Source organism: Oncorhynchus masou, chromosome 24 (assembly GCF_036934945.1).
Source record: "Oncorhynchus masou masou isolate Uvic2021 chromosome 24, UVic_Omas_1.1, whole genome shotgun sequence".
Taxonomy (NCBI): domain Eukaryota; kingdom Metazoa; phylum Chordata; class Actinopteri; order Salmoniformes; family Salmonidae; genus Oncorhynchus; species Oncorhynchus masou.
The window spans coordinates 93,070,608-93,096,394 of record NC_088235.1 but is presented as its reverse complement, the minus strand read 5'-3'; the positions used below and the strand labels follow the sequence as shown (position 1 = coordinate 93,096,394).

At 41.6% G+C, this 25,787-nt stretch overlaps 1 protein-coding gene across 1 annotated transcript in view; it reads left to right on the top strand.

Moving 5' to 3' along the window:
* The window catches only part of LOC135513044 (BMP/retinoic acid-inducible neural-specific protein 3-like), a 71,290-nt gene that overhangs the window by 28,880 nt on the left and 16,623 nt on the right, over nucleotides 1-25,787 (top strand). Inside the window, exons 3-7 of the mRNA XM_064935696.1 lie at nucleotides 9,942-10,132; nucleotides 10,316-10,500; nucleotides 15,309-15,414; nucleotides 15,784-16,020; nucleotides 19,533-19,755. Of these exons, the coding sequence (XP_064791768.1) occupies nucleotides 9,942-10,132; nucleotides 10,316-10,500; nucleotides 15,309-15,414; nucleotides 15,784-16,020; nucleotides 19,533-19,755 (942 nt within the window). The remainder of the gene's footprint in view (nucleotides 1-9,941; nucleotides 10,133-10,315; nucleotides 10,501-15,308; nucleotides 15,415-15,783; nucleotides 16,021-19,532; nucleotides 19,756-25,787) is intronic.

The following is a 25,787-nucleotide window of genomic DNA, read 5'->3' as shown; positions in this document are numbered from 1 at the left end:
TCAAGGACATCAACCACCCGAGCCACTGCCTGTTCACCCCGCTATCATCCAGAAGGCGTGGTCAGTACAGGTGCATCAAAGCTGGGACCGAGAGACTGAAAAACAGCTTCTATCTCAAGGCCATCAGACTGTTAAACAGCCACCACTAACATTGAGTGGCTGCTGCCAACACACTGACACTGACTCAACTCCAGCCACTTTAATAATGGGAATTGATGGGAAATGATGTAAATATATCACTAGCCACTTTAAACAATGCTACCTTATATAATGTTACTTACCCTACATTATTCATCTCATATGCATACGTATATACTGTACTCTATATCATCGACTGCATCCTTATGTAATACATGTATCACTAGCCACTTTAACGATGCCACTTTGTTTACTTTGTGTACTCGATACCATCTACTGTATCTTGCCTATGCTGCTCTGTACCATCACTCATTCATATATCCTTATGTACATATTCTTTATCCCCTTACACTGTGTATAAGACAGTAGTTTAGGAATTGTTAGAATTGTTAGATTACTTGTTGGTTATTACTGCATTGTCGGAACTAGAAGCACAAGCATTTCGCTACACTTGCATTAACATCTGCTAACCATGTGTATGTGACAAATAAAATTTGATTTGATTTGAATGAGAGGGGAATGAGTCAGAGGTTTGCCAGAGAGCCACGAGCTGGCCACGCTCATTCACGTGAGAGTTAGCTTGAGTTCCATTGCAATTCTAGAGACAATTCCGGAATTCTCTGTTTGGAACATTATTGAAGATTTATGTTAAAAACATCCTAAAGATTGATTCTATACATCGTTTGACATGTTTCTACGAACTGTAACATAACTTTTTTACTTTTCGTCTGCTCCTAGTGATCGTGCATCATGAATTTGGAATACTGGACTGAACGCGCTAACAAAAAGAAGGTATTTGGAAATAAATGATGGTAATTATCAAACAAAACAAACATTTATTGTGGAACTGGGATCCCTGGGAATGCATTCGGATGAAGATCATCAAAGGTAAGTTAATATTTATAATGCTATTTCTGACTTCTGTTGACTCCACAACATGGCAGATATCTGTTTGGGTTGTTTTGGTCTCTGAGCGCCGTACTCAGATTATAGAACGGTGTGCTCTTTCCGTTAAGTTTTTTTGAAAACTGACACAGCGGTTGCATAAAGGAGAAGTGTTGCATAAAGGAGAAGTGTATCTATAATTCCGTGCATAATCATTGTATCTTTTATCAATGCTTATTATGAGTATTTCTGTAAATTGATGTGGCTCTGCAAAATCACCGGATGTTTTGGAACTTCTGAACGTAACGTGCAAATGTAAACTGAGAACTTTATCGAAATAATCATACATGTATTGTGTAACATGAAGTCCTATGAGTGTCATCTGATGATCATCAAAGGTTAGTGATACTTTTATCTCGATTTCTGCTTTTTGTGACTCCTTTCTTTGGCTGGAAACAGCTGTTTTTCTGTGACTTGGCTCTGACCTAACATAATGGTTTGGTTTGTTTTCGCTGTAAAGCCTTTTTGAAATCGGACACCGTGGTGGGATTAACATGAAGTGTGTCTTTTAAAATAGTGTCAAATACTTGTATGTTTGAGGAATTTTAATTATGGGATTTCTGTTTTGAATTTGGAGCCTTGCACTGGCTGTTGTCTTATCTCAACATTCTGTTAAAAATTGCGCAACATTTCAACATCCTGCTACTCATGCCAGGAATAAAGTATATGCATATGATTAGTATGTGTGCATAGAAAACACTCTGAAGTTTCTAGAACTGGTTCAATGGTGTCTGTGACTATAACAGAACGGGTTCCGTGGTCAAAATCGCCAGAAAACCTGGTCACTAAATCGACGGAGAAAAAATCAATCCGCCAGTCTATGTATTGTCTATTGGAAGGAAAAATACTTAAGGCTGAGAATACAATTCCTATAGCTTCCACACGATATCGCCAGTGTTGTGATTTCGATTCAACTAAATCCTTGATCATCTGAGTAATAGCCACATCCGGTTGTCAGGTCCACAGCTGTGAACAATGGAACCGGAAAAGTTGGCTACGTTTCCCAAACTTGTACCTATTGAATACAGATCGCTCCGTGATCAATTTGATCGTTTATTAACGTTTACTAATACCTAAAGTTGGATTACAGAAGTAGTTTTGTCAAAGTTTATAGGCAACTTTTTTAATTTAAAAAAATAACGTTGCGTTTAAAAACTGTGTTTTTCCTGGATCTGACAGTCTTCATAAATGGACATTTTGGGTATACAAGGACCAATTTAATCGAAAAAAAAGACCCAATTGTGATGTTTATGGGATATATAGGAGTGCCAAGAAAGAATCTCGTCAAAGGTAATGAATGTTTTATATTTTATTTCTGCGTTTTGTGTAGCGCCGGCTATGCTAATTCCTTTGTTTACATCCCCTTCTGGTATTTCGGGGTGTTGCCTGCTATCAGTTAATAGCTTCTCATGCTTTCGCCGAAAAGCATTTTACAAATCTGACTCGTTGGCTAGATTCACAATGAGTGTAGCTTGAATTGAGTACCCTGCATGTGAGTTTTAATGAACGTTTGAGTTTTAACGAGTGCTATTAGCATTTGGCGTAGCGCATATTCATTTATTGTTGGCAGGGGTGCGGTTGCGTCCCGGGTGGGCCAGAGAGGTTAAGCATCTCTCATCCAAAATTAAATCTGGAATCATCTTACTTTTTTGCAACAAAGCCTACTTCACTCATGCCGCCAAACATACCCTTCTAAAACGGACTATCCTACCGATCCTTGACATCGGTGATGTCATTTACAAAATAGCCTCCAACACTCTACTCAGAAAATTGGATGCAGTCTATCACAGTGCCATCTGTTTTGTCACCAAAGCCCCATATACTACCCACCACTGTGACCTGTATGCTGTCGTTGGCTGGCCCTCACTACATATCCATCGCCAAACCCATTGGCTTCAGGTAATCTATAAGTCTTTGCTATGTAAAGCCCTGCCTTATCTCAGCTCAATGGTCACCATAACAACACCCACCTGTAGCACGTGCTCCAGCAGGTATATTGCACTGGTCATCCCCAAAGCCAACACTTCCTTTGGCTGCCTTTCCTTCCAGTTCTCTGCTGCCAATGACTGGAACGAATTGCAAAAAGCTCTGAAGCTGGAGTCTTAGATCTCCCTCTCTAACTTTAAGTATCAGCTGTCAGAGCAGCTTACCCCCACTGTACCTGTACACAGCCAATCTGTAAATGGCACACGCAACTACATCATCCCCATATTATTTACACACACTGTACATGCATAGAAAAATCTTTATTTTATTTTGTGTTATTGACTGTATGTTTGCTTATGTTTAATTGTTTTTGGCGCACTGCTTTGCTTTATCTTGGCCAGGTTGCAGTTGTAAATGAGAACTTGTTCTCAACTGGCCTACCTGGTTAAAATAAAAATGTTTTAAAAATGAGCATGCACACAAGGTAGACATATAAGAATTGTGGCTTTGCAAGAGAAAATAAAAATGTTGAAGAGAAACTTCCAGTGAGCAGTCAACATGACACGAATATTTCATTTCTAAATTGTTAAATAGATTTTTATTTACACCAATGTCAAAGAAAAAAGTGGATCTTTCTAATGTATTTTTAAGCTTGCATGCATTATTTCAAATATGTTACTTATCTTCGCTGCTGTCAGATGCCACTCCAAATTTGGAGGGTGAGGGAGAGCTTTGTACGCATCTCTGTGTGGAGTAAATGTGGTCTAGAATTGTTTTCTTCTGGTGGCACATTTAACATGCTGTTAGAAATTAGGTGAAACAGATTTCCTGCATGAAGGCCACTAGGAGCACCGCCTATGGATGAGCGTTTTCCGCTTTACTCATGACTGTATACAGCCACTACTGTTGATTGTTTTTTATACTATTTACTCCTTGAAAGTGGCAGCTTTTAGCCTTTAGCTCGATGTGTATGTTGCCTGTAATCCATGGATTCTGGTTGGGATATGTGTGTATAGTCACTGTGGCGACAATGTTGTCGATGCACTTATTGATGACGTTGGTAAACTCCTCAATGCCATTGGATGAAAACCCAGAACATATTCCAGTCTGTGCTAGCAAAAGTCCTGTTGCTTAGCATCCGCGTCATCTGACCCTTCCATATTGAGCGAGTCACTGGTACTACCTGCTTTAGTTTTTGCTTGTAAGCAGGATTTCGGAGGATAGAATTATTGTAAGATTTGCCAAATGGAGGGTGAGGGAGAGCTTTGCATGTGTATCTGTGTGTGGAGTAAAGGTGGTCTAGAGATTTTTTTAAATGTATTTTTTATTTTAAAAAATTATTCTGGTTGCATGTGACATGCTGGTAGAATTTAGGTAAAACAGATTTAAGTTTGCCTGCATGAATGTCCCCGGCCACTAGGCATGCCGCTTCTTGATGAGCATTTTCTTGTTAGCTTGGGGCCTTATATTGCTCGTTGAGTGCGGTCTTAGTGCCCGTATCGGTTTTTGGTGGTAAATAGATGGCTATGAATAATATAGATGAGAACTATCTTGGTAGATGGTGTGCTCTACAGCTTATCATAAGGTACTACCTCAGGCGAGCAATACCTTGAGACTTATTTAATATTAGACATTGCGCACCAGCTGTTATTGACAAACCGATACACACGCACACAATGTATGTCTACAATATGTTTGAGTTAATTTAGGTCTTAAAACCGCTACTTTAATCAGAAGTTACTGTATTTTAGTTGTGTATTTCCCTAACTGTTAAATTGTTATTTTATTCACAGTGAACTAAATGTCTTGACTTTGATTTCCACGTAAAAGTACATTTACATACAGTATGTTAAAATAGAATGATTTCCCCCCCCCAAAAAAACATTTGTTATAATTGACATAAACAATTATTTTACAGGAAACATTTTAAAATAGAGCTGATTACTGTAATTTTAAAAAAAGTGTTCATTATCCAGAAAAAAAGGAAATTGTCAATTTCTAGGCAGCGCAACTGAAATATTCAATGGCTAGGACAAACATCCATGCTTCCCACAGTTGTGCCAAGTTGGTGTCCTGTCTTGACACTTAAACTGGTGTGCATGTCACCTACTACCATATCCTGCTCAGAGGCACTTAAATATTTTTTCTTTCTTCATTTTCTCTCTGAATTGCACAGATACACAATCCATGTCTCAAGGCTTAAAAGTCCTTCTTTAACCTTTTTTAATCTTTTTATTGATTACACATTTAATCCCTTATTGTCAAAACTACCTCCGTACTTCCATTCATTTGTATGGGTTACCTTTAGATAGTCGTAGAGCGGAGAGGCCTATTCAAACGGAGAATACCATTGTATTTGTGAGAGTCAACCCCTTTCTACTGTGGGGTCATATTAGTTTGTAGGCCAAACCGTTCAGATGGTTTAGTGAGAAGACTCTGCCACTTTCTACCACAGATGTGGAAGGGCGACATACTTTAGGAGGATACAGTGAATTGAGACGCAGCCCATGCAAAGAACCTATATTTTTAGGTTAAACTAACAGATTTTGATGGGGATATTTTTATTATGTTACTTATATTGATGCACTGGTCATCAACAGACTCTGGGGTTGTATTGAATCTATGTCCAGCTCCTGTGAAAAGTTTGGATGTTTGTAAAACCCTCCAGACTAAGTTGCCTTGATTAATATTACAGTATATGCCCACGTGGAGCAATTACAGTATGGTGCCTGTAACTGTATTCGGACATGGCCTATTTAAAACAAGTTGTTGTAATTAAATTCCATAAAAAAATTCAATCAATTATTCACTTTTTTGTTGGTCTTATCAATAGTGAATTTCTTGCTTATTGAACATGTTTGGCATGTCCATGGCTGAGACATAATGTAATTTACAGTAGGCCTAGCCCCTATATTAGCGGAATGCTATGTTAAACAATATATTTTCATAGGCCTATTGAAGCCATGCAATTACTTAGAACAATATAGACTTCAAACATGTTCAACATAGTATGGCATCCCAGGAGGTCTACCCAGGGGGATGGTAATAGAGGGGAGGTACGTGAGGCGATGTTGGCTCCCTCTGCTGGGAATACAGGAGCTGGGCACCCCGATATGGACAGCTAAGTGGAGGTAATTAGAGGAAAGTGCCAACCAGCTGTGGAGGCTAAATAAAAAGAGCACGATGGCACACCGCGGGAGAGAAGGGAGAGAGACTGACACCGGTTTAGAGAGAGAAGGAAGACCGAGCAAAACCGTAGTCATTTCTTTGATATATTTATTTTCTATCCTCTTAATATACTCCGCAATTAAGCATAATTTATTGTATCAGGTAGTAAAGGTATCCAAAGGTATCACACGGGAGCTCTTCCATTTATTCAGCCAGGTGGGGATTCTGCAGGAAATCCTGACAGATAGGGCACCGTGTTCATGTCTTGTGTGATGAAGGATGTCTGCAATCTGTTACAAATCAAACAAGTGAGGACCAGTGTGTACCATCCACAAACCGATGGGCTGGTGGAACGCTTCAATAAGACCCTGAAACATGCTGAAGAAGGTAATCGAGAGACTGGAGGAACTGGGACCAGCTGCTGCCCCACCTGATGTTTTTAGTGCGTGAGGTACCCAAAGCATCCACGGGGTTCTCCCCCTTTGAGCTCCTGTATGGCCGTCGGCCCCGCGGGCTGCTGGACCTAGCCAAGGAGGTCTGGGAAGAGCAGCCGACCCCCACGGACCTCGTGGAACATCAGATCCACGCTGTTCCGGGAGAAAAAGTGCGTAAACGGCCATACCAAATACCAGAAGCCCGGAGGGTGGTGGTCCAGCAGGAAGTGACAACAATGTTAGAAATGGGGGTACTGGAGGAGTCTCAGTGAGTGGTCTAGTCCCATAGTGCTGGTTCCAAAACTGGACGGAAGCATCCGCTTCTGTAATGACTTCCGGGGCCTGAACGAAATCAGTAAGTTTGATGCCTACCACATGCCCTGGGTGGACGAACTGATCGACCACTTGGGGACAGCGAGATACGTCAGCACCTTGGTCCTAACAAAGGGGTACTGGCAGGTGCCACTGGTAGCGGCCTTCCGGGAGAAGACTGCCTTCTCCAACCCGGGGGGGCTATACCACAACCGGGTTCTGCCTTTCGGGCTCCACGGGGCACCAGCAACATTTCAGCGGCTCATGGACCGAGTTTGTGGCCGAACAGTGAGTACGCAGCGGCTTATCTAGATTACATAATTGTGACTCCCAATTGTCACTGCACATCTGCAAGTTACAGGCTGTGGTTGATGCGCTAAGGGATGCAGGTCTGATCGCGAACCCCCACAAGTGCAAGCTGGGCTACACCGAAGTGGAGTCCCTGGGATATCAGATCGGGAGGGGAAATGTGAAACCCCAATATTTTTTTTGTTGCTGCCATTAAGGATGGCCGGTCCCCTGAACGAAGAGGCAGGTAAAGTAATTCAGGCAGGCTACTACAGTAGATTTGTACCTAACTTTGACGCAATAGCTTCTCCCCTGACAGATTTAACAAACGCACGACTACTCCAGACGGTGCGATGGATGGAGGACACAGAGGCGGCTTTCTAAGCCCTGAAGTATGCGCTATGTTCGCACCTGGTACTCGTCACCCCGGACTTCTCAAACTCTCCTGATCCAGACAGACGCGTCTGACACCGGGGTAGGGGCCGTTTTGTCCCAAGAGCAGGAAGGCGAGAAGCACCCCATCATGTATGTCAGCAGGAAGCTCCTCCCGATGGAGAAGAAGTACTCAATTGTCAAGGAGTGCCTCGCCGTGAAGTGGGCCCTCGACACCCTCAAGTATTACCTTCTCGGGAGGAAGTTCACCTTGATTACTGACCATGCCCCGCTCGTGTGGATAGCACAAGGTAAGGACACGAATGACCGTGTCACCCGCTGGTTCCTCTCCTTACAGCGATTCTCTCTGTCATGCACAGGTTGGGGGCCCAGCACGGCAATGCGGACGCCCTATCCAGGAGGGATGCAAACCTAGCCCTGAGCATGCCTCCCTCCCAGTCAGGGCTAAGGGGGGAGGTGTGTGGTTTCCAGGGTGTCTACCCCGGGGGATGGTCATAGAGGTGACGTACGTGAGGCGATGTTGGCTCCCTCTGCTGGGATTCCGGGAGCTGGGCACCCCGACATGGACAGCTAAGTGGAGTTAATTAGAGGAAAGTGCCAACCAGCTGTGGAGGCTAAATAAAAGGAGCACGATGGCACACCGCGGGAGAGAAGGGAGAGAGACGGATACCGGTATAAAGAGAGATGGAAGACCGAGCAAAACCGAAGTTATTTCTTTGATATATTTATTTTCTGTCTTAAGTAAAGTTGTTTTTCTGATTAACGCCTCCCTGTCTGTGTCAATTTCTGAACATTCAACCCAACACCCCACGGTTTACCACAATAGGCTATTTAGCAAATATGGGATTGGCTTACATTTTTGTTATTTTGTTTCTGTAGGGTATTTTATAAACTAGACTACAGAATACTAATGTTTGAATTGGAGTTGAAAACAATGGAATACATAAGACTGTTAATACACAACTTAAAGCAACCACATACTGTATTTAGACATGGAGCACGTTCTGATTGGGCAGTGAGGGGTCAAGCCCTTATGTGCCACCGCCAGCTACTGCACCCATAATTTCCACTGTGAAAATATTTCTGACACACCGCCTGACCTATGGCACTACTGCCAGTGCTAAGATTTACCATTGCATTCTTTAAAATTGTATTTTTTTAAATAAATAAAACTGTGAGTGTCCTAGCATCCCTACAGGGGGCCAGTGGTGGAATTGCCCAGTGCTAATGCTAGCTAACTCGCTAGGGTGTTTGTGTGTGCCCTTGCTAACCAGCATCCTTAACTGTACATCAACAAGCCTGGCGAGGCTTTGTGTCGATCACGGTTAAGCTCTGCTCTACTCGCTCCCTCCTTCTCTCCCCCACGGCTCAGTGGCAGGAATACCAGTAATTGACCCCCGTTATGGAAAAACGGCATCGTGAAACAGGCCCTAATTAGCTGATTCCTGTTGGCTACTTTTTTATGTGTTTTTTCTTCTCTGGGGGGACTTTTTCCCCAGAAAAGTGAGTTATTGACAGCTACTGTGGACTCTCGAGCGTGTGTGCGGGTGCGTGCCCGTGTGTTTTCCCTGATTGTTCCACGACAGACCTGATAAACTATTCCGACCCACAGTAGATCACCTCCATTGTTATTCCATTAAAATCCGTAGCACTAATTTCTGACAGTTTTACATTGATCCTTTCTCTCCATAATAGGCTTGACCACTGAAGCCTGCTTATTATGGGCTGTTTGAGCTGCATGGTAATCTGTAAGGACCGACGCTGGAGTAGAGAAGCAGGTACGGGGAGTCAAACATTTAATCGGAACAGACATCGAACAAGACAGGAACAGCGTCAGGACAAGGACATATGACAATCAATGCTGAAGCATGAAACAGTGCGGGGGAGCAGACAGACATGGGTAATGACAGAGGTGATTGAGTCCAATAATCGCTGATTTGTGTAATGGGAGGGGGGGGGGGGGCAGGTGTGCGTAATGATGGGGAGCCTTGTGCCCTCGGAGAGAAAGAGAGCGAGAGAGACCTTCTCAGAACAGTGTAAACAGCATGGCACCGTTCATATTTTAAGAAATGGCACCGGAGCTGCCATGGCGTGCAGACACATTTCCCACCCAGCATTGCCTAAAAATTAGTCTCCTCACACAGGGCAAGGCTGTTGGCTGGCTGTAACATCCTCTTGAGACCTTTTTCCTCTGTCTTCACTATGCCTATGAAAGAGGGTGTTTGCAAATGAAGCCTGCCGTGTGTGGGTGGGGGGCGCATGTGCATCGCTGCCTGTGTTTGTGTGTGTGTGTGTGTGTGTGTGTGTGTGCGCTAATGTGTGTCTGTGACATTGCAGGGAGTTTGGCCGCTGGAAAGTGAACAGCCTGGCTCTAGAGAGACAGGACAACAATGGTCTGGCCCTGCCCCTGGACCCAGAGTTCCTCCAGACCATCAGGCACCTGGGCAGACGGCCCAGCCTCAGCTCCATTACAGACAGCATCATCAGGAAGTACGGAACACACTTCCTGCTCTCAGCCACCCTGGGGGGTAAGAATAATATGTATTTATTGATGTTCTTTTAACCCAATCCTCTGTATGCTGCTGATGCTCAGCTTCAGAAACACAAACAGTAAATTCTCTCTTTGCTGTAAAGGTGTCATATTGAATGTGTTGTTCTATTCCCCAGCCCAGTTCTCAGTACATATTCTGCTCCACTCTGTGTTTGTTTAGGGGAGGAGTCATTAATGATCTTTGTGGACAAACGGAGATTGAGTAGAACGGTGGAGACGAGAGAGGCCAACGGTACAGCCGTGACTCTAGAGGCCCTGCACCAACTGGCTGCCTCTTACTTCATCGATAGAGAGAGCACCCTGCGCAAACTGCACCACATCCAGATAGCATCCACAGCCATTAAGGTAAACCTACAAGCTGCACCACATCCAGATTGCATCCACCCCCCCCCCCCCCCCCCACACACACACACACATTCATTCCCAGAGCCCTCTAGCTGGGTCCATTAATCACTGTGTCAGTCATTATTACTGAGTAATGAGTGTGATCGGCTGAGTTTGCCCTTTGCACAGCAGGACATGTTTGTCAGACTCCGTATTCGGGGTGATTCGTTTCCATGTGAGCCTGTGATTCGTTTCCATGTGAGCCTGTGATTTGTTTACATGTACCTGTGGCAATGAGAGGATTATCATTGAGGAATTTCCCATGTATAGACACCTTGTATGAGAGCAATGTTTCACCAGCAGGTGAGCCACTGGTGTCGAATTTACATTTATTTAGAAGTGATTGTTTAAAACTGGACTGCTAGACTGTTTTATACATCTTGAGGTTTGGGGACCAACTTCTAAAGAATGTGGGGGAGGGGAATAGGTGTGTGCTAAAATACATGTGACAGTCATACCTGACACAATTGTACAGTTCAACATTGATTTTGAACATTATCTAAGATGATGTAGAGTTATAAACTCACTTGTAGTTTGAAACCATCCATCTGTTTATCGTTGACCTTTCCCAGTGCTGTCCCATCTTTGGCCACCACAGACAGATAAGGCCATATATTCCTTAAAGTGAATTGGCAACGGGACACATCATGGCTTTGTTGGCAGCATTCTCGTGGACAAAGTGCTGCTAAAATCGTCTGATTGAGATGAATGGAGCAGAAGTCCTCTGAGGTGCATTTGTTTAGGAGGCAGTTTCAGGTGACTGATGTGAAATATTCACAGCATCAGCTGCCTTTAATTCAGGCCATGGATTTTTACCTCGTCAAGATGAAGACGGATGACAAAACAAAAGCCTCTCTTAGAAAGAGGGCACCGGACAACGGTTTAAGAGAACAGATTTCTCGAGGAGAAAAGCCTGTTGTCCTGGTATAATGTAGGAGCTATAGCTATAACACTTCCGGTGAAAAATAAAGGGAAAGGAAAAATTAAATAGATAAAGAGGGGAGGCGAAGGGAAGTGGTGCCTCTACAATTACGCATCAGAGTGATGAATTCTCGGTTCTATTTCAACAATTTCTTAGAGATCTTGCCCCATTTGTCAGCCATTTTGGGTATGAGTTAAGGTGTCACGCTAATGAATAGAAGACGTATGAAGAATACTGGGGTTCCGGAATCTGTAATAATCGGTGCTTTAACCTACTAGCGAGCAAGAAACACTGGCAGGAGATACTAACAGTGCTGGGTGGACATAAATCAAGTGGTTAAAGTTTGATTTACAACCCAGGTCCATTTCTACTAAGGTTTATTACAATTCGCCTGAAAAACAACAAGCCATCGATGGGGAGAGGACAGTGTTTTTGACCCAATTTGCTGCCTTGCTACTGCGGTGTTTAGTGATTCATGTCCTCTTATGGTTCATTTGTAGGGGAATAAAGATAATTTGTGAGGCTGAGCTTTGAAAGTCTAGTGAGAAAATATGGTTGCAGTTGTTCACGATGTAGAACAGATTTGATGTGGATAAATAAAATTAACTGTCTTGTTTTATCCCTTGTGTATCAATTAATTATTCATTTCATACAGATGTTGTCATCTTCGTTATTATATTGTTGTGTCCTCTTTAACATTTTGCCATGTCCTCCCCCTCAAGAAAAAGACACCCTCAGATGTAAAAACAAGAGGAAGTTTGTTATTTTCTATCAAGGTCTTATATACTCTGGGAGAACTTTACAAATTAGATAAAGGTATGAGCTGCAGTTGGCTTCACTTACCCTTTAACCTTTGTCTGGGTCATCGTCAGTCAAGCTACTAATATGCAAGTTGTGAGTAATCTTAACCTTTAGCCAGCTCCGTTTCCTTTCTATGCAACATTGTCTGCCAAGAGCACCAGAATTATTAAGCTCTGAGAGAAGGGAAAAGGGAGGATAATTTGTTCCAAATCAAAAGGAGTCTCTCTCTCAGCCCCATCCAAGTTGGGAAACAGACTCCCATCTAACAAAAAACAGCATATCATAGTTTGCCTTGCCACAGTATTAACTCCTAATTTCTTCTCTTAAAGGTCCTCTGCTGCTCCCCTGCGGATTTCAATGAGCCTCCATTTATTTAGGGGGCACAAATATAATCTCATGCTAGTTTTATTTTTTCTCTCTTCAAGTCGATAAGCTGATCCCCAGCTCTGGTTGACATCGTAGTGTAAGCCAGTGCAACAAAGTGGTTTTAAAACATCTTGCCGGAATCCTCAAAGAATGTCTAAACACGCGTAAACACATCTAGGATGCAAATGGGGATATGCTGCATCTACTAAGGCTATGCCTTGTGATTAAAAACAGGACGATTCTCTGTGGCCGTGAAAAAAGCAATTTCCGAAGAAGCGCCGGTCCCAAACATTAATGCCATTCCATACTTTTTTAACAGGTTGGTGTATAGGCCTCTTAATACCCATTATTATTTAAATATCTGACATCTGGGGCTCACTTACTGGCATTTTATGTATTATATTCTGCTTTTGTGGAATTACTCATAGGTGGAATTAACAGAAGGCATGATCTTCATCAGTTTCCATGCCTCTGCCTTAGTGGTATAATAATAATATTAATAATGCTCGCATTTAGAAAATAATTGAGCTTCCTTGTCATTTGAGGCATTGCACCATGCATATAAAAGTATACAAGGGTTGTTACTGCATTGCGTTGGAGCACTTGGGATATGCTTATATTTTCATTCTCGCTTTAAATCATTAGCTATTCCCAAACACTAAACACTCGCAAGACCTTTAAACAATTCCCCAGGGGCAGATTCTTTGGCTGAGGCAGGACAGGGGACTCTGGTCTCTGCCTTAATCAGAAGAAGCATCCATACTGTGAGTGAGTGCTGTTCCCGTATATCAAGTCTCATGTGGCTCAGTTTGGTAGATCATTGCGCTCGCAACGCCAGGGTTGTGGGTTTGAGTCCCACTAGGGACCAGTATGAAGTAAAGAAAATTATGCATTCACTACTGTTACTCGGTTTGGATAGGAGTGTCTGCTGAATTACTTAAATGTAGAATATGATGATGCATACCAGACATGTCTCCATCACATAACCAAACAGCACATTCCTATCCCAGGAAAGCCTTTAAGAGCAATCGCCAGTCCCATTAAATGCAGCTGTTAGAATTTCTGATAGTCAGCACTCGATTATGGCATATTAATACAACCCCCGCTCGCTCTCTCTCCATCTCCTCATTTACATTTTTTATATCCACCAAAGTCCCAATAAGTTACTGAACATACTTTTATACAAACAACTTAAGACTTTTTTTTTGTCCTTTCTATAAGAAATGGATTTAAGTGTGCGTATGCTCGGCTTCACTTGGTCCTTGTTGCAGATGGTCTCATTGCTATGCATAGAAAATCCAGATTTAAATTAAAACATTTCCCTTTAAGTTGGACATCTGTCTGTGTTAGAAATTTATCTGCCCATCCCTCTAGACATTTCACGGATTTTAATTATTTTCGTCGAAGCATCAATAAAAAAAATAATGGAAATGCCGTCGATAGGCCTGCTGAAGTTGAGGTTTTTATTCTCTCTTTCTCAACCCTCTTCCCCCTCTCCATTTCAAAGTAACTCAAACCTCAATGTTGAATGAAAAATAATATTTTGTGATTATCATATAATGAATCACTGCTGCTTATGTATGAAGGTTGGTCATGGTTCTGGCGTATTAATGTTTTGAATGCATACCTTTTTGATACAGTTAAGTTTATGTTCTTCATTTTCTTTCCTGTGTCTCATCCTTCCCTCTGTTTTCACATAGACCTTAAAGTCGGTGTCAAAGAAAGACAACTTTTCTGCCCACAGAGGGAAAGGAAAGTGTCCCCTTTCTTCTGAATGTAGAACCATAGTTCCTCATTGATCTACACTGGTGATGTGGTTACTTTTATTGGCCCTTTGGGAAAATATTAAAAGAAGGAGCCACTGTGGCATTAGGGGAGAATAAGTTGCAAGTGACGAGGAGGGAGATGGATAGGCCCACAGGCTGCCAGACTTGGCATGGTGGCAGAGAAACATTGATATATGGGAGCTTTAAATCATCCTTTTGTCAAGGAGGATTGAGCTGTGATTGTGAACGATCTAACCGCTCACCCAGAGGAGACGAGATCCAGTGTCTTTCTCATTTGTCAGCGTGAATCTAGAGATATGTCTGCCAGGCTTGCATGTAACTGCATCTTTCAAGACTTAAAGCATAATTGGAAGCTGCCACTGAAAATAATTCTTCATACGTAGTTCTTTCTTTTACTTTTTTGCAGACTCTACATTCTTCTCTCCCTTGTGTCAGATGACAGTGTTTTTTGGTTGCATTGCTACTGTATGTCATCATCGCTTTCTCTGAGTAGACAAGAAACCACCTCTCAACCTTACGCTTATTCATGTACTATACTTTTTGGATATAACATAATGTGGCCTCTGAACAGAGAATTATCATCTAACAGACTATACTGAATAGTGGATATGTCTAAATGCACAACCTTGGTGTTGCATCATATACCAAACAACTGAACTACTGTACTACTACTTGTAATGTTTGTTGATGTGAACATTTAAACGTGTCTCAATAAGGTATAAAATATTTAGTCCTGTGGAAGTACAGATGGTAGGATCTGAGTGAGCATACTCTTGTTGTTGATCTCATTCCACATGACACTCAGCTCTGCATCCCTACATTTTTTATGACTTTAGTGGCTCTCTTTTACAGTGTAGTGGAGTATTGCCATGTGCCTCTGTCTTTCCCGTTAGGTGACCGAAACCAGGACGGGCCCTCTTGGATGCAGTAACTATGACAACCTGGACTCAGTCAGCTCTGTTCTGGTTCAGAGCCCTGAAAACAAGATTAATCTGCAAGGTCGGCCATCCATAATTGAACCCACCCAGACATTCTGATGGAATTGTCACAGTTTATATTCTCTGACAAACGTTAGACAAGAGGCACCAGAGTGTCAGAAGGATTTTAGCTTCAATTCGTCTTTGTCTGGCATTGGAAACCGAACCTCTGCATTCCTAAGTGGATCACAGGGATTTGTAGACATGTATGAACAAGCCAGTGGAAATGTATCTATAAAGTGACCAGAAAATACCTCTTCTGTCCTATAGTAACTTACAGTAGAAAGTCTATAGTTAACAGTATTTGAGTCTCGTTTACATTATTACACTAATTTGTCTTGAAGTTTAGCCAGTGTTGTCATATATAAACTGTACCATGTCCTCTCCTCAGGTCTCCAGGCCATCCTACCAGAGTACCTGAGGGTCAGGTTCGTCCAGGCTGCTCTGAGCTACATCGGCTGTAACGTGGAGGGTCAGTTTGTGTGCCGAGACAATGACTGTTGGTGCCGCTGCAGCCCAGGCTTCCCCCAGTGTAATTGCCCCGACGTGGACCTGAGGGCCATGGAGGCCAGCCTACTGCACATCAGAGACACCTGGAACATGGCCAACCAGGACTTTGAAGAGTCGGGTATGGGAGTATGACATTGATGATACACTCACAGAGGCGTATATAGAGCATTTGTAACATTCAATATACTTGCCCAAATGTACTGCAACTGTATGTCAAATCAAATGAAATTGTATTTATCATGCGCCGAATAAAAACGTACCGTAAAATGCTTATTACAAGCCCTTAACCAACAATGCAGGTCAAGAAAAAGAGTTCATTTTCTTTTTTCACTTAATATTATTTATTTTTAATATTTTCCTAAGTAAAAAAATAAAAAGTTACAAAATTACAATAACAAGGACATATAGAGGGAGTTCCGATACTGAGTCAATGTGCGGGGTACAGGTTAGTTGATGTAATTTTTACATATAAAGTGACTATGCCTAGATAATGAACAATGAGTAGCAGCAGTGTAAAAAGGGGGGGGTGGATTGGGGGTTAGAAGCTGTTAAGTCTTATGGATTTGGGGTAGAAGCTGTTAGGGAACCTTTTAGAATTGGCGCTATGGTACTGCTAGTCATGCAGTAGCAGAGAACAGTCTATGACTTGGGTGACTGGAGTCTTTGATCATTTTTTGGGACTTCATCTGACTCCGCCTAGTGTATATATAGGTCCTGGATGGCAAGAAGCTTGGCCCCAATGACGTACACGGCAGGAGGCACTAGCCTCTGTAGCACCTTACGGTCAGATACAGAGCAGTTTCCATACCAGGTGGTGATGCAACCGTTCAGGATGCTCTTGATGGTGCAGCTGTAGAATGTTTTGAGGATCTGGGGACCAATGCCAAATCTTTTCAGTCTCCTGATATATGCCACAGAACCTTACACAACACGGAAATCAGTGTGACGTCTGCTGTCTATGGGTTCACATGTATATTTAAAGGCTGAATTATTCATATTAAATGTCCGGGTCACACTTGAGAAGTCTGTAAACGCATACAGCAACTCCAGAAAGTATTTACGCCCCTTGACTTTTTCCACATGTTGTTGTGTTACAGCCTGAATCTAAAATTGATTAAATAGAAATTTGCTGACACTGGCCTAAACACAATCCCTCATAATGTCAAAGTACAAATTAATAAAAACGAGTGAATAAGTATTCAACCAATTTGTTATGGCAAGCCTAAATATGTTCAGGAGTAAACATTTGTTTAACAAGTCAAAAATAAGTTCAATGAACTCTGTGTGGAGTAGTGTTTAACATGATTTTTGAAAACCTCAACTCTGTACCACACACATACATGTAAGGTCCCTCAGTTGAGCAGTGAATTTCAAACACAGATTTAACCACAAAAACTAGGGAGGTTTTTCAAAGCCTCGCCAAGAAGGGCAGACATTGAATATGCCTTTGAGCATGGTGAAGTTGCTTTTCTACACCCAATCACTACAAAGATACAGGCGTCTTTCCTAACTCAGTAGCCAGAGAGGAAGGAAACTGCTCTTGGATTTCACCGTGAGGCCAATGGTGACTTTAAAACAGTTAGAGGGTGTTTATTGGCTGTGATAGGTGAAAACTGAGGATGGATCAACAACATTGTCGTTACTACACAATACTAACCTAATTGACAGAGTGAAAAGGAAGCCTCTACAGAATAAAAATATTCCAAAACATGCATCCTGTTTGCAATAAGGCAGTAAAGTAAAACGGCCAAAAATATATATATATATATATATATATATATTAACTTTATGTCCTGAATGCCAAGTGTTTTGTTTGGGGCAAATCCAACACATCACCGAGTACCACTCTTCATATTTTAAAACGTGGTGGCGGCATCATGTTATGGATATGATTGTCATCGGCAAGGACTAGGGAGTTTATTTAGGATAAAAATAAACAGAATAGCTAAGCACAATCCTAGAGGAAATCCTGGTTGTCTATTTTCTAACAAACACTTGGAGACAAATTCACCTTTCAGCATGACATTATCCTTAACACAAGGCCAAATATACACTGGAGTTGCTTCCCAAGACAACATTGAATGTTCCTGAGTGGCCTGGTTACATGTTTTACTTTAATTTGCTTGAAAATATATGGCAAGACTTAAATGGATGTCTAGCAATGACAAACAACCAACTTGACAGAGCTTGAAGAATTATATTAAAGAATAATGTGCAAATATTGTACAATCCAGGTGTGAGTCTTTACCCAGAAAGAATCATAGCCGTAACCGCTGGCGATTTTAACATGTACTGTATTGACTCAGGGTTGTGAATACTTATGTACATGAAATATTTGTGTATTTCATTAAAAAAACATGTTTTCACTTTGTCATTATAGGGTATTGTGTGTCGATGGGTGAGGAAAAAGTTATATTTAATCCATTTTGAATTTAGGCTGTAATAAAACAATGTGGATTAAGTCAAGGGGTATGAATACTTTCTGAAGGCACTGTATGTTTAATTCACATGGCCCATGCGAGGGACTAAACCCACAACCTTGATGTTGGCAGCATTATAGTGTAACTGTCTGAGCCAGTTGGACCAATTATACCCTCCACACCATCTGTCCTACTGCATTGTTGATGTGAGCTGTTTAATTTGCCCAGGTTCAGTACCTGTAGTTCTGCAGTGGTTTGCCTCAGAGCAGAGCTGTGGGAAGGCATTAAGAGAGAAGCATTGTTACCTAGCTGTTTTCATCGTCTGACAAGATAATAATGGTGGGAAGAGGCCTGGGCTTTCAGGGATGAGGTGTCATTGTCGTGGCAGTGAAACGGCGCTCTAGTCTTGGCATGAACAGACTTTTTTTTTTGTGTCCCGGGAATGGTGCCAGCCTAAGCAGGTTTACTCAGGGTGCAATGGAGCACACTAATTCATTTGAATGCAGCAGCTGGAGGCTGATTTAAAACATGTAAACATCCTTTACCGAGCACATCATGGAATCTAATGGCCGTAAAGTCACTACTACGTTTACTTCTAATTGCAGTCTGAGATCTCTTTCCTAATATAGCGATGGGTTATCAAAAATTCACAGCAGTACATATTACACCATGGCTAATCACTTTGAGAGCGAATGACGATTGTAATCAGAGATAATCAACATCACTGTTAATTGTAAATATCACTGTCACTTTCTCATTACAGATGAATTAGAATTGAATTCTGAAAAATCTATTCAATCATGAAAGCATATATCGATTGCTCTGAAAATCGGTTTTTGCCCCCTTTGACTCGTTAAACCTAACACTTACCATAAAGCAAAGTAATATTTTTGCTGCTTTTCAATCTGTTTGGCTGTTGTGCCTCTGCACACAGAGCCATGAGCTTGCTTTGCCAGGAGCTGGCTGGGTTCTTGGTGTTTCAAACAGAGACACAGACCTACATTTATTTCTGCCTCTTTCTATTAGCATATGCATCACTTCCATTTTCCCTCACCGCGGCCCGGCAAATCAAGTCCCATGTGCTCTCTCTAAAGTGATCCCTTAATGCCGTCTGACTTTATCAGACAAAATGAACAGAATCATATAAATAAATAAGCGGACCAGAACGACAAGGGGGCATTAAACCTCTCCACACCTGTCTGCCTTTCAGAGGAGTTCCAGAACTTTTTGCGGAGACTCCCGATGTTCTACGCCCTCAACACATCTGCCATCCAGTACTTCTGGAAGATGGAGCCGGCAATCCACCAACGCTACAGACAGCTGGAGCTCAGCAGCAGACAGCTCATTGCCAAATCCCGACGAATCGTCAACAAACTCTTCACCCTCAGCAAGCGGTGTCGGACACAGCCGAAAGTCATTGTGCTGAGAGAGAGGTGAGACTGTATTATGATAAACGTTGCCTGTGAAGTTTAGCTGGCAAGTAAAATACCAGTCAAAAGTTTGGACACCTACAGTACTTGTTCCAGGGTTTTTCTTTATTTTTACTATTTTCTACATTGTAGAATAATATTGAATCAAATCAACTTTATTTGTCACATGCGCAGAATACAACAAGTGCAGACCTTACCGTCAAATGCTTTCTTTTAAGCCCTTAACCAACAGTGCAGTTCAAAAAGAGTTAAGACAATATTTACCAAATAAATTTAACTTAAAAATATAATAGTCTGGTGGTCATTTGATTAATTGTTCAGCAGTCTTATGGCTTGGGGGTAGAAGCAGTCGAGGAGCCTTTTTGTCATAGACTTGGCAGTCCGGTACCACTTGCCGTGCGGTAGCAGAGAAAACAGTTTATGATTTGGGTGACTGGAATCTGACAATTTTATGGGCTTTCCTCTGACACGGCCTATTATATAGGTCCTGGATTGCAGGAAGCTTGGCCCAAGTGATGTACTGGGCCGTACGCACTACCCTCTGTAGCGCTTTAGTCAGATGCCGAGCAGTTGCCATACCAGGCGGTGATGCAACCGATGGTGTAGCTTTGGAGGATTCTGGGGACCCATGCCAAGTCTTTTCAGTCTCCTGAGGGGGAAAAGGTTTTGTCGTGCCCTCTTCATGAGTGTTTTGGTGTGTTTGGACCATGATAGTTCGTTGGTGTTGTGGTCATCAAGGAACTTGAAGCTCTCGACCTTCTCCACTACAGCCCCATTGATGTTAATGGGGGCTGGTCCGGCCCGCCTTTTCCTGTAGTCCACGACCAGCTCCTTAGTCTTGCTCACATTGAGGGAGAGGTTGTTGTCCTGCACCACACTGCCAGTTCTCTGACCTCCTCCCTATAGGCTGTCTCATCATTGTCGGTGTCAGCAAACTTCATAACGGTGTTGGAGTCGTGTTTGTTTGGTCGTGGGTGAACAGGGAGTACAGGAGGGGACTGAGTACACACCCATGAGGGGCTCCAGTGTTGATGATCAGCATGGCAGACGTGTTGATGATCAGCATGGCAGACGTGTTGTTGCCTCCCCTTACCACCTGGGGGAAGCTCATCGGGAAGTCCAGGATCCAGTGACTGCACTTGAATACATCTGGTATCATATAAAACATATTTTATATTTTCTTCAAAATAGCCACCCTTTGCCTTGATTATAGCTTTGCACACTCACTTGACATTCTCTCAACCAGCTTCATGAGGTAGTCACCTGGAATGCATTTAAATTAACAGATGTGCCTTGTTAAAAGTTACTTTGTGGAATTTCTTTCCTTCTTAATGCATTTAAGCCAATCAGTTGTGTTGTGACAAGGTAGAGGTGGTATACAGAAGATAGCCCTAGTTGGTAAAAGACCAAGTCCCTATTATGGCAAGAACAGCTCAAATAAGCAAAGAGAAACGACAGTCCATTACTTGAAGTTCTTATGGTATAGGGGACGCTTGCGTCCCACTTGGCCAAAAGCCAGGGAAAATGCAGCGCGACAAATTCAAATAAAATGTGTGAATCCAGCCAACATGTCAGATTTTAAAAAGGCTTTTCGGCGAAAGCATAAGAAGCTATTATCTGATGATAGCACAACAGTAAACAAAGAGTAACATATTTCAACCCTGCAGGCGCTACACGGAAATAAAATATAAAACATGCCTTACCTTTGACGAGCTTCTTTTGTTGGCACTCCAATATGTCCCATAAACATGACAATTGGTTATTTTGTTTGATTAATTCCATCCATAGATATCCAAAGTGTTAATTTATTTGGTGCGTTTGATCCAGAAAAAAAACAGCTTCCAAATTGCGCAACGTCACTACAACATATCTCAAAAGTTGCCTGTAAACTTTGCCAAAACATTTCAAACTACTTTTGTAATACAACTTTAATTATTTTTAAACGTTAACAATCGATCAAATCAAATTGATCTTCATCAGATGACACTCATAGGACTTTATGTTACACAATACATGTATGTCTTGTTCGATAAAGTGCATATTTATATCCAAAAATCTCAGTTTACATTGGCGCGTTACGTTCAGTAATGTTTTGCTTCCAAAACATCCGGTGATTTTTGCGGAAAGCCACATCAATTTACAGAAATAGTCATCATAAACTTTAGATACAAGTGTTATGCACAGAATTAGAGATGTACTTCTCCTTAATGCAACCGCTGTGTCAGATTTCATAACTTTATGGAAAAAGCAAACCATGCAATAATCTGAGTACGGCGCTCAGACAACAAATCAAGCCATACAGATATCTGCCATGTTGGAGTCAACAGAAGTCAGAAATAGCGTTATAAATATTCCCTTTGATCATCTTCATCAGAATGCACTCCCAGGAATACCAGTTACACAATAAATGTTTGATTTGTTCGATAAAGTCCATAATTTATGTCCAAATACCTCCTTTTGTTTGTGCGTTCAGTTCACAAATCCAAACTCGCGACGCGATGGCAGGTCCAGGCGAAAGTTCAGAAGAAAAGTCATATTACAGTTCGTAGAAACATGTCAAACGATGTATAGAATCAATCTTTATGATGTTTTTATCATAAATCTTCAATAATGTTCCAATCGGAGAATTCCTTTGTCTTCAAAAATGCAATGGAACGCAAGCATGAGTGCGTGACCAGCTTATGCCACTCTGGCAGACCTCTGACTCATTCAACTCCCATTCCCCCCTCCTTCACAGTGGAAGCATCAAACAAGGTTCTAAAGACTGTTGACATCTAGTGGAAGTCTTAGGAAGCGCAATATGACCCCATAGACACTGTATATTCGATAGGCAATGAGTTGAAAAACTACAAACCTCAGATTTCCCACTTCCTGGTTGGATTGTTCTCAGGTTTTCGACTGCCATATGAGTTCTGTTATACACAGACATAATTCAAACAGTTTTTTAGAAACTTCAGTGTTTTCTATCCAAATTTACTAATAATATGCATATATTAGCAACTGGGCCTGAGTAGCAGGCAGTTTACTCTGGGAACGCTTTTCATCCAAACGTGAAAATGCTGCCCCCTATCCCAAACAGGATTTATCTTTATTTAACAAGGCAAGTCAGTTAATAACAAATTCTTATTTTCAATGATGACCTAGGAACAGTGGGTTAACTGCCTTGTTCAGGGGCAGAACGACAGATTTTTACCTTGTCAGCTTGGGGATTCGATCTTGCAACCTTTCCATTACTAGTCTAACGCTCTGACCACTAGGCTGCCTGCCGCCCCAAAGTGTTGTGTTTATAACATGGTAATGTTATAACATGGTAATAAACACAACACTTTGTTTTCAGCAGAGACCTGAGAAGGGTTTTTGTAGAAAGAATTGTTTCGATGCTGATGACTTGGTCCCGGTCTAGTCTCCCTGCAAAATTTCCAGGCCATGTAAGAAATCTGCCTGAGAATTCCTTTTGTGCCTGAATAGACTCGGGGATGTTGTGAATGTCCCAGTCAAAAATGGCTGCTGTTCAGACATACACATTGTTGATAGGCGAAGGGAGATGAATTCTGTACTCTGCATATTGCTTTGACATTTCTGCACTGATTTATTTTGTTTCTTATGTTCAAAAGAGTTCACAGGCAATCAATCAGAACATGTGATAGCATCTCCAATTTCACCAACCCTCTTGTCGGGTGAAACTCTGCTGTGCTTGTGTTTTTTTTTCATTTTCTTCTAAATGTGTTTTAGAAAAGATTTCACTTGGCAAAACTAGCCCATATTTCTTCGTCAGGGCAAAATTGACTTTAACAAGCATAGAGGACTGATTAATAAAACTGAAACTCTATTTCATACATTAGATATACTGAGAGCTTTGATTTTAATAGACTACATACAGAGAATACAGTAGTTACCTAGATCTGACTAATACCGTCAGCCATAATTTATTTAATTCATTCATGTTTATTATTTAGATAGAAAATCCCATTGAGAGAACATCCATTTCATTATTCTTTCCTTTTACTGTTATTTTTCACCGTCAAGGTCTATATTTTGCTCAGTGAATGACTGTATTCTGTGGTGTTGAGTGTCTTTTTGTATGACTTTCCCTCTTTTTTTGACAACTACCAGTAATGGATACAAATAAAAGGTCTGTGGCCATGAGATTCTCATAAACTGTTAATTTTTACTAGTCTCCTAGTACTACTGCTATTGTGGCTCTAACACAGAAGTGATCGTGTACATGAAGAGTCTGACTGACATATTTCTCTTAATGGGTTTTAGTAAAGCAATACAAACTACTCTCTGCCCCTCCAATGTCCATTATAGGTTTCTTTGCCCCTTCCGTTTCTCAACCTTATGGTGTTTCGACAAATTGTTTCATGGATGCAATTCAAAAAGTAAATCCAGTTATCCACAGAGAATTGGGTGCCAGCACAGAGATGCAGATACACAGGGCTGTATTTTCGGCTGGTGCTAAGGAGGTGCACATTAGTTTGCAATTTCGTCATGTAAAAACTGGTGCACTGGCATATTCCAAACCTAACGCCAGGTTCGGCTATTTACCTCTCTAACATTAGCTTGCTCTTGCGCTGAGGTTGAAGGGGTGGCAATATTTGAGGTGTGTTCTTAACAAGTGCAAAAGTCACAATTTCATGCAGTGCTAATGGGAAGTTTTAAGACTCACAAAAAGCAGGTCTTAACTGTAATGCAGTAGATAATGGCATGGATTTTGAGAGCGAAAGCACACCCTATCCAGCCATGATGCACAGTGCCCATAGAAGGAGAGATGTGCCTTTTGTGCAGGTGAATCTCATATTTAGAAACAAATGATTTTTTTCCACCTCCATTTTAATTTGATTTAAAAAATAACAAGCATAGCCTGCCCTCCCCTTAACCTCTAGTGACTACGCTCCCTCACGCGGGATGGGGAATCATCGACTGACAATAATTAGCATAACGCAACGGACATAAATATTCCTATAAAATATTCCTATTCATGAAAATCACAAGTGAAATATATTGAGACAGAGTTTAGCCTTTTGTTAATCACCCTGTTGTCTCAGATTTTCAAAATATGCTTTACAGCCAAAGCTAGACAAGCATTTGTGTAAATTTATCGATAGCCTAGCATAACATTTTGTCCAGCTAGCAGCAGGTAACTTGGTCACGGAAATCAGAAAAGCAATCAAATTAAATCGTTTACCTTTGAGCTTCGGATGTTTTCACCCACGAGACTCCCAGTTAGATAGCCAATGTTCCTTTTTCCAAAAATATTATTTTTGTAGGCGAAATAGCTCTGTTTGTTCTTCACGTTTGGCTGAGAAATCGCCCGGAAATTGCAGTCTCGAAACGGCGAAAAATATTCAAAATTAGCTCCATAATATCGAGAGAAACATGGCAAATGTTGATTATAATCAATCCTCAAGGTGTTTTTCAAATATCTATTCGATAATATGTCCACTGGGACAATTGGTTTTTCAGTAGGATTTGGAATAATGGCTACCTCTGTATTTTACGCTAGAATCACTCTGGGAGCCATCAGGTGACCAGTTGCGCAATGTAGCCGCTTATGGGTATTCTTCAATATAAATGCGTGAAACAACGTCACAATGCTGTAGACACCTTGGTGAATACGGAGAAAAAGTAATCTGGTTGATAGCCCATTCACTGCTCAATAGGGACGCATTGGAACGCAGAGCTTTCAAAAGATGAGTCACTTCTGGATTGGATTTTTCTCAGGCTTTCGCCTGCAATATCAGTTCTGTTATACTCACAGACAATATTTTTACAGTTTTCTATCCTAAGCTGTCAATTATATACATATTCCAGCATCTTGCCCTGACAAAATATTTATTTTCCAAAAATGAAAATACTGCTCCCTAGTCATATATTAATTTAGGCTGGTTTAGCAGCAACACATAGTGCATCTTTTTATCGTGGCGTTTAGCCAAGTAGACTATGAATAAGGAGGTTTAAATTGTCTACTGAGAGTGATTGAAAATGTTTTTGATGCAACTGGTCAGGATGTTCTCGATGGTGCATGCCAAAGT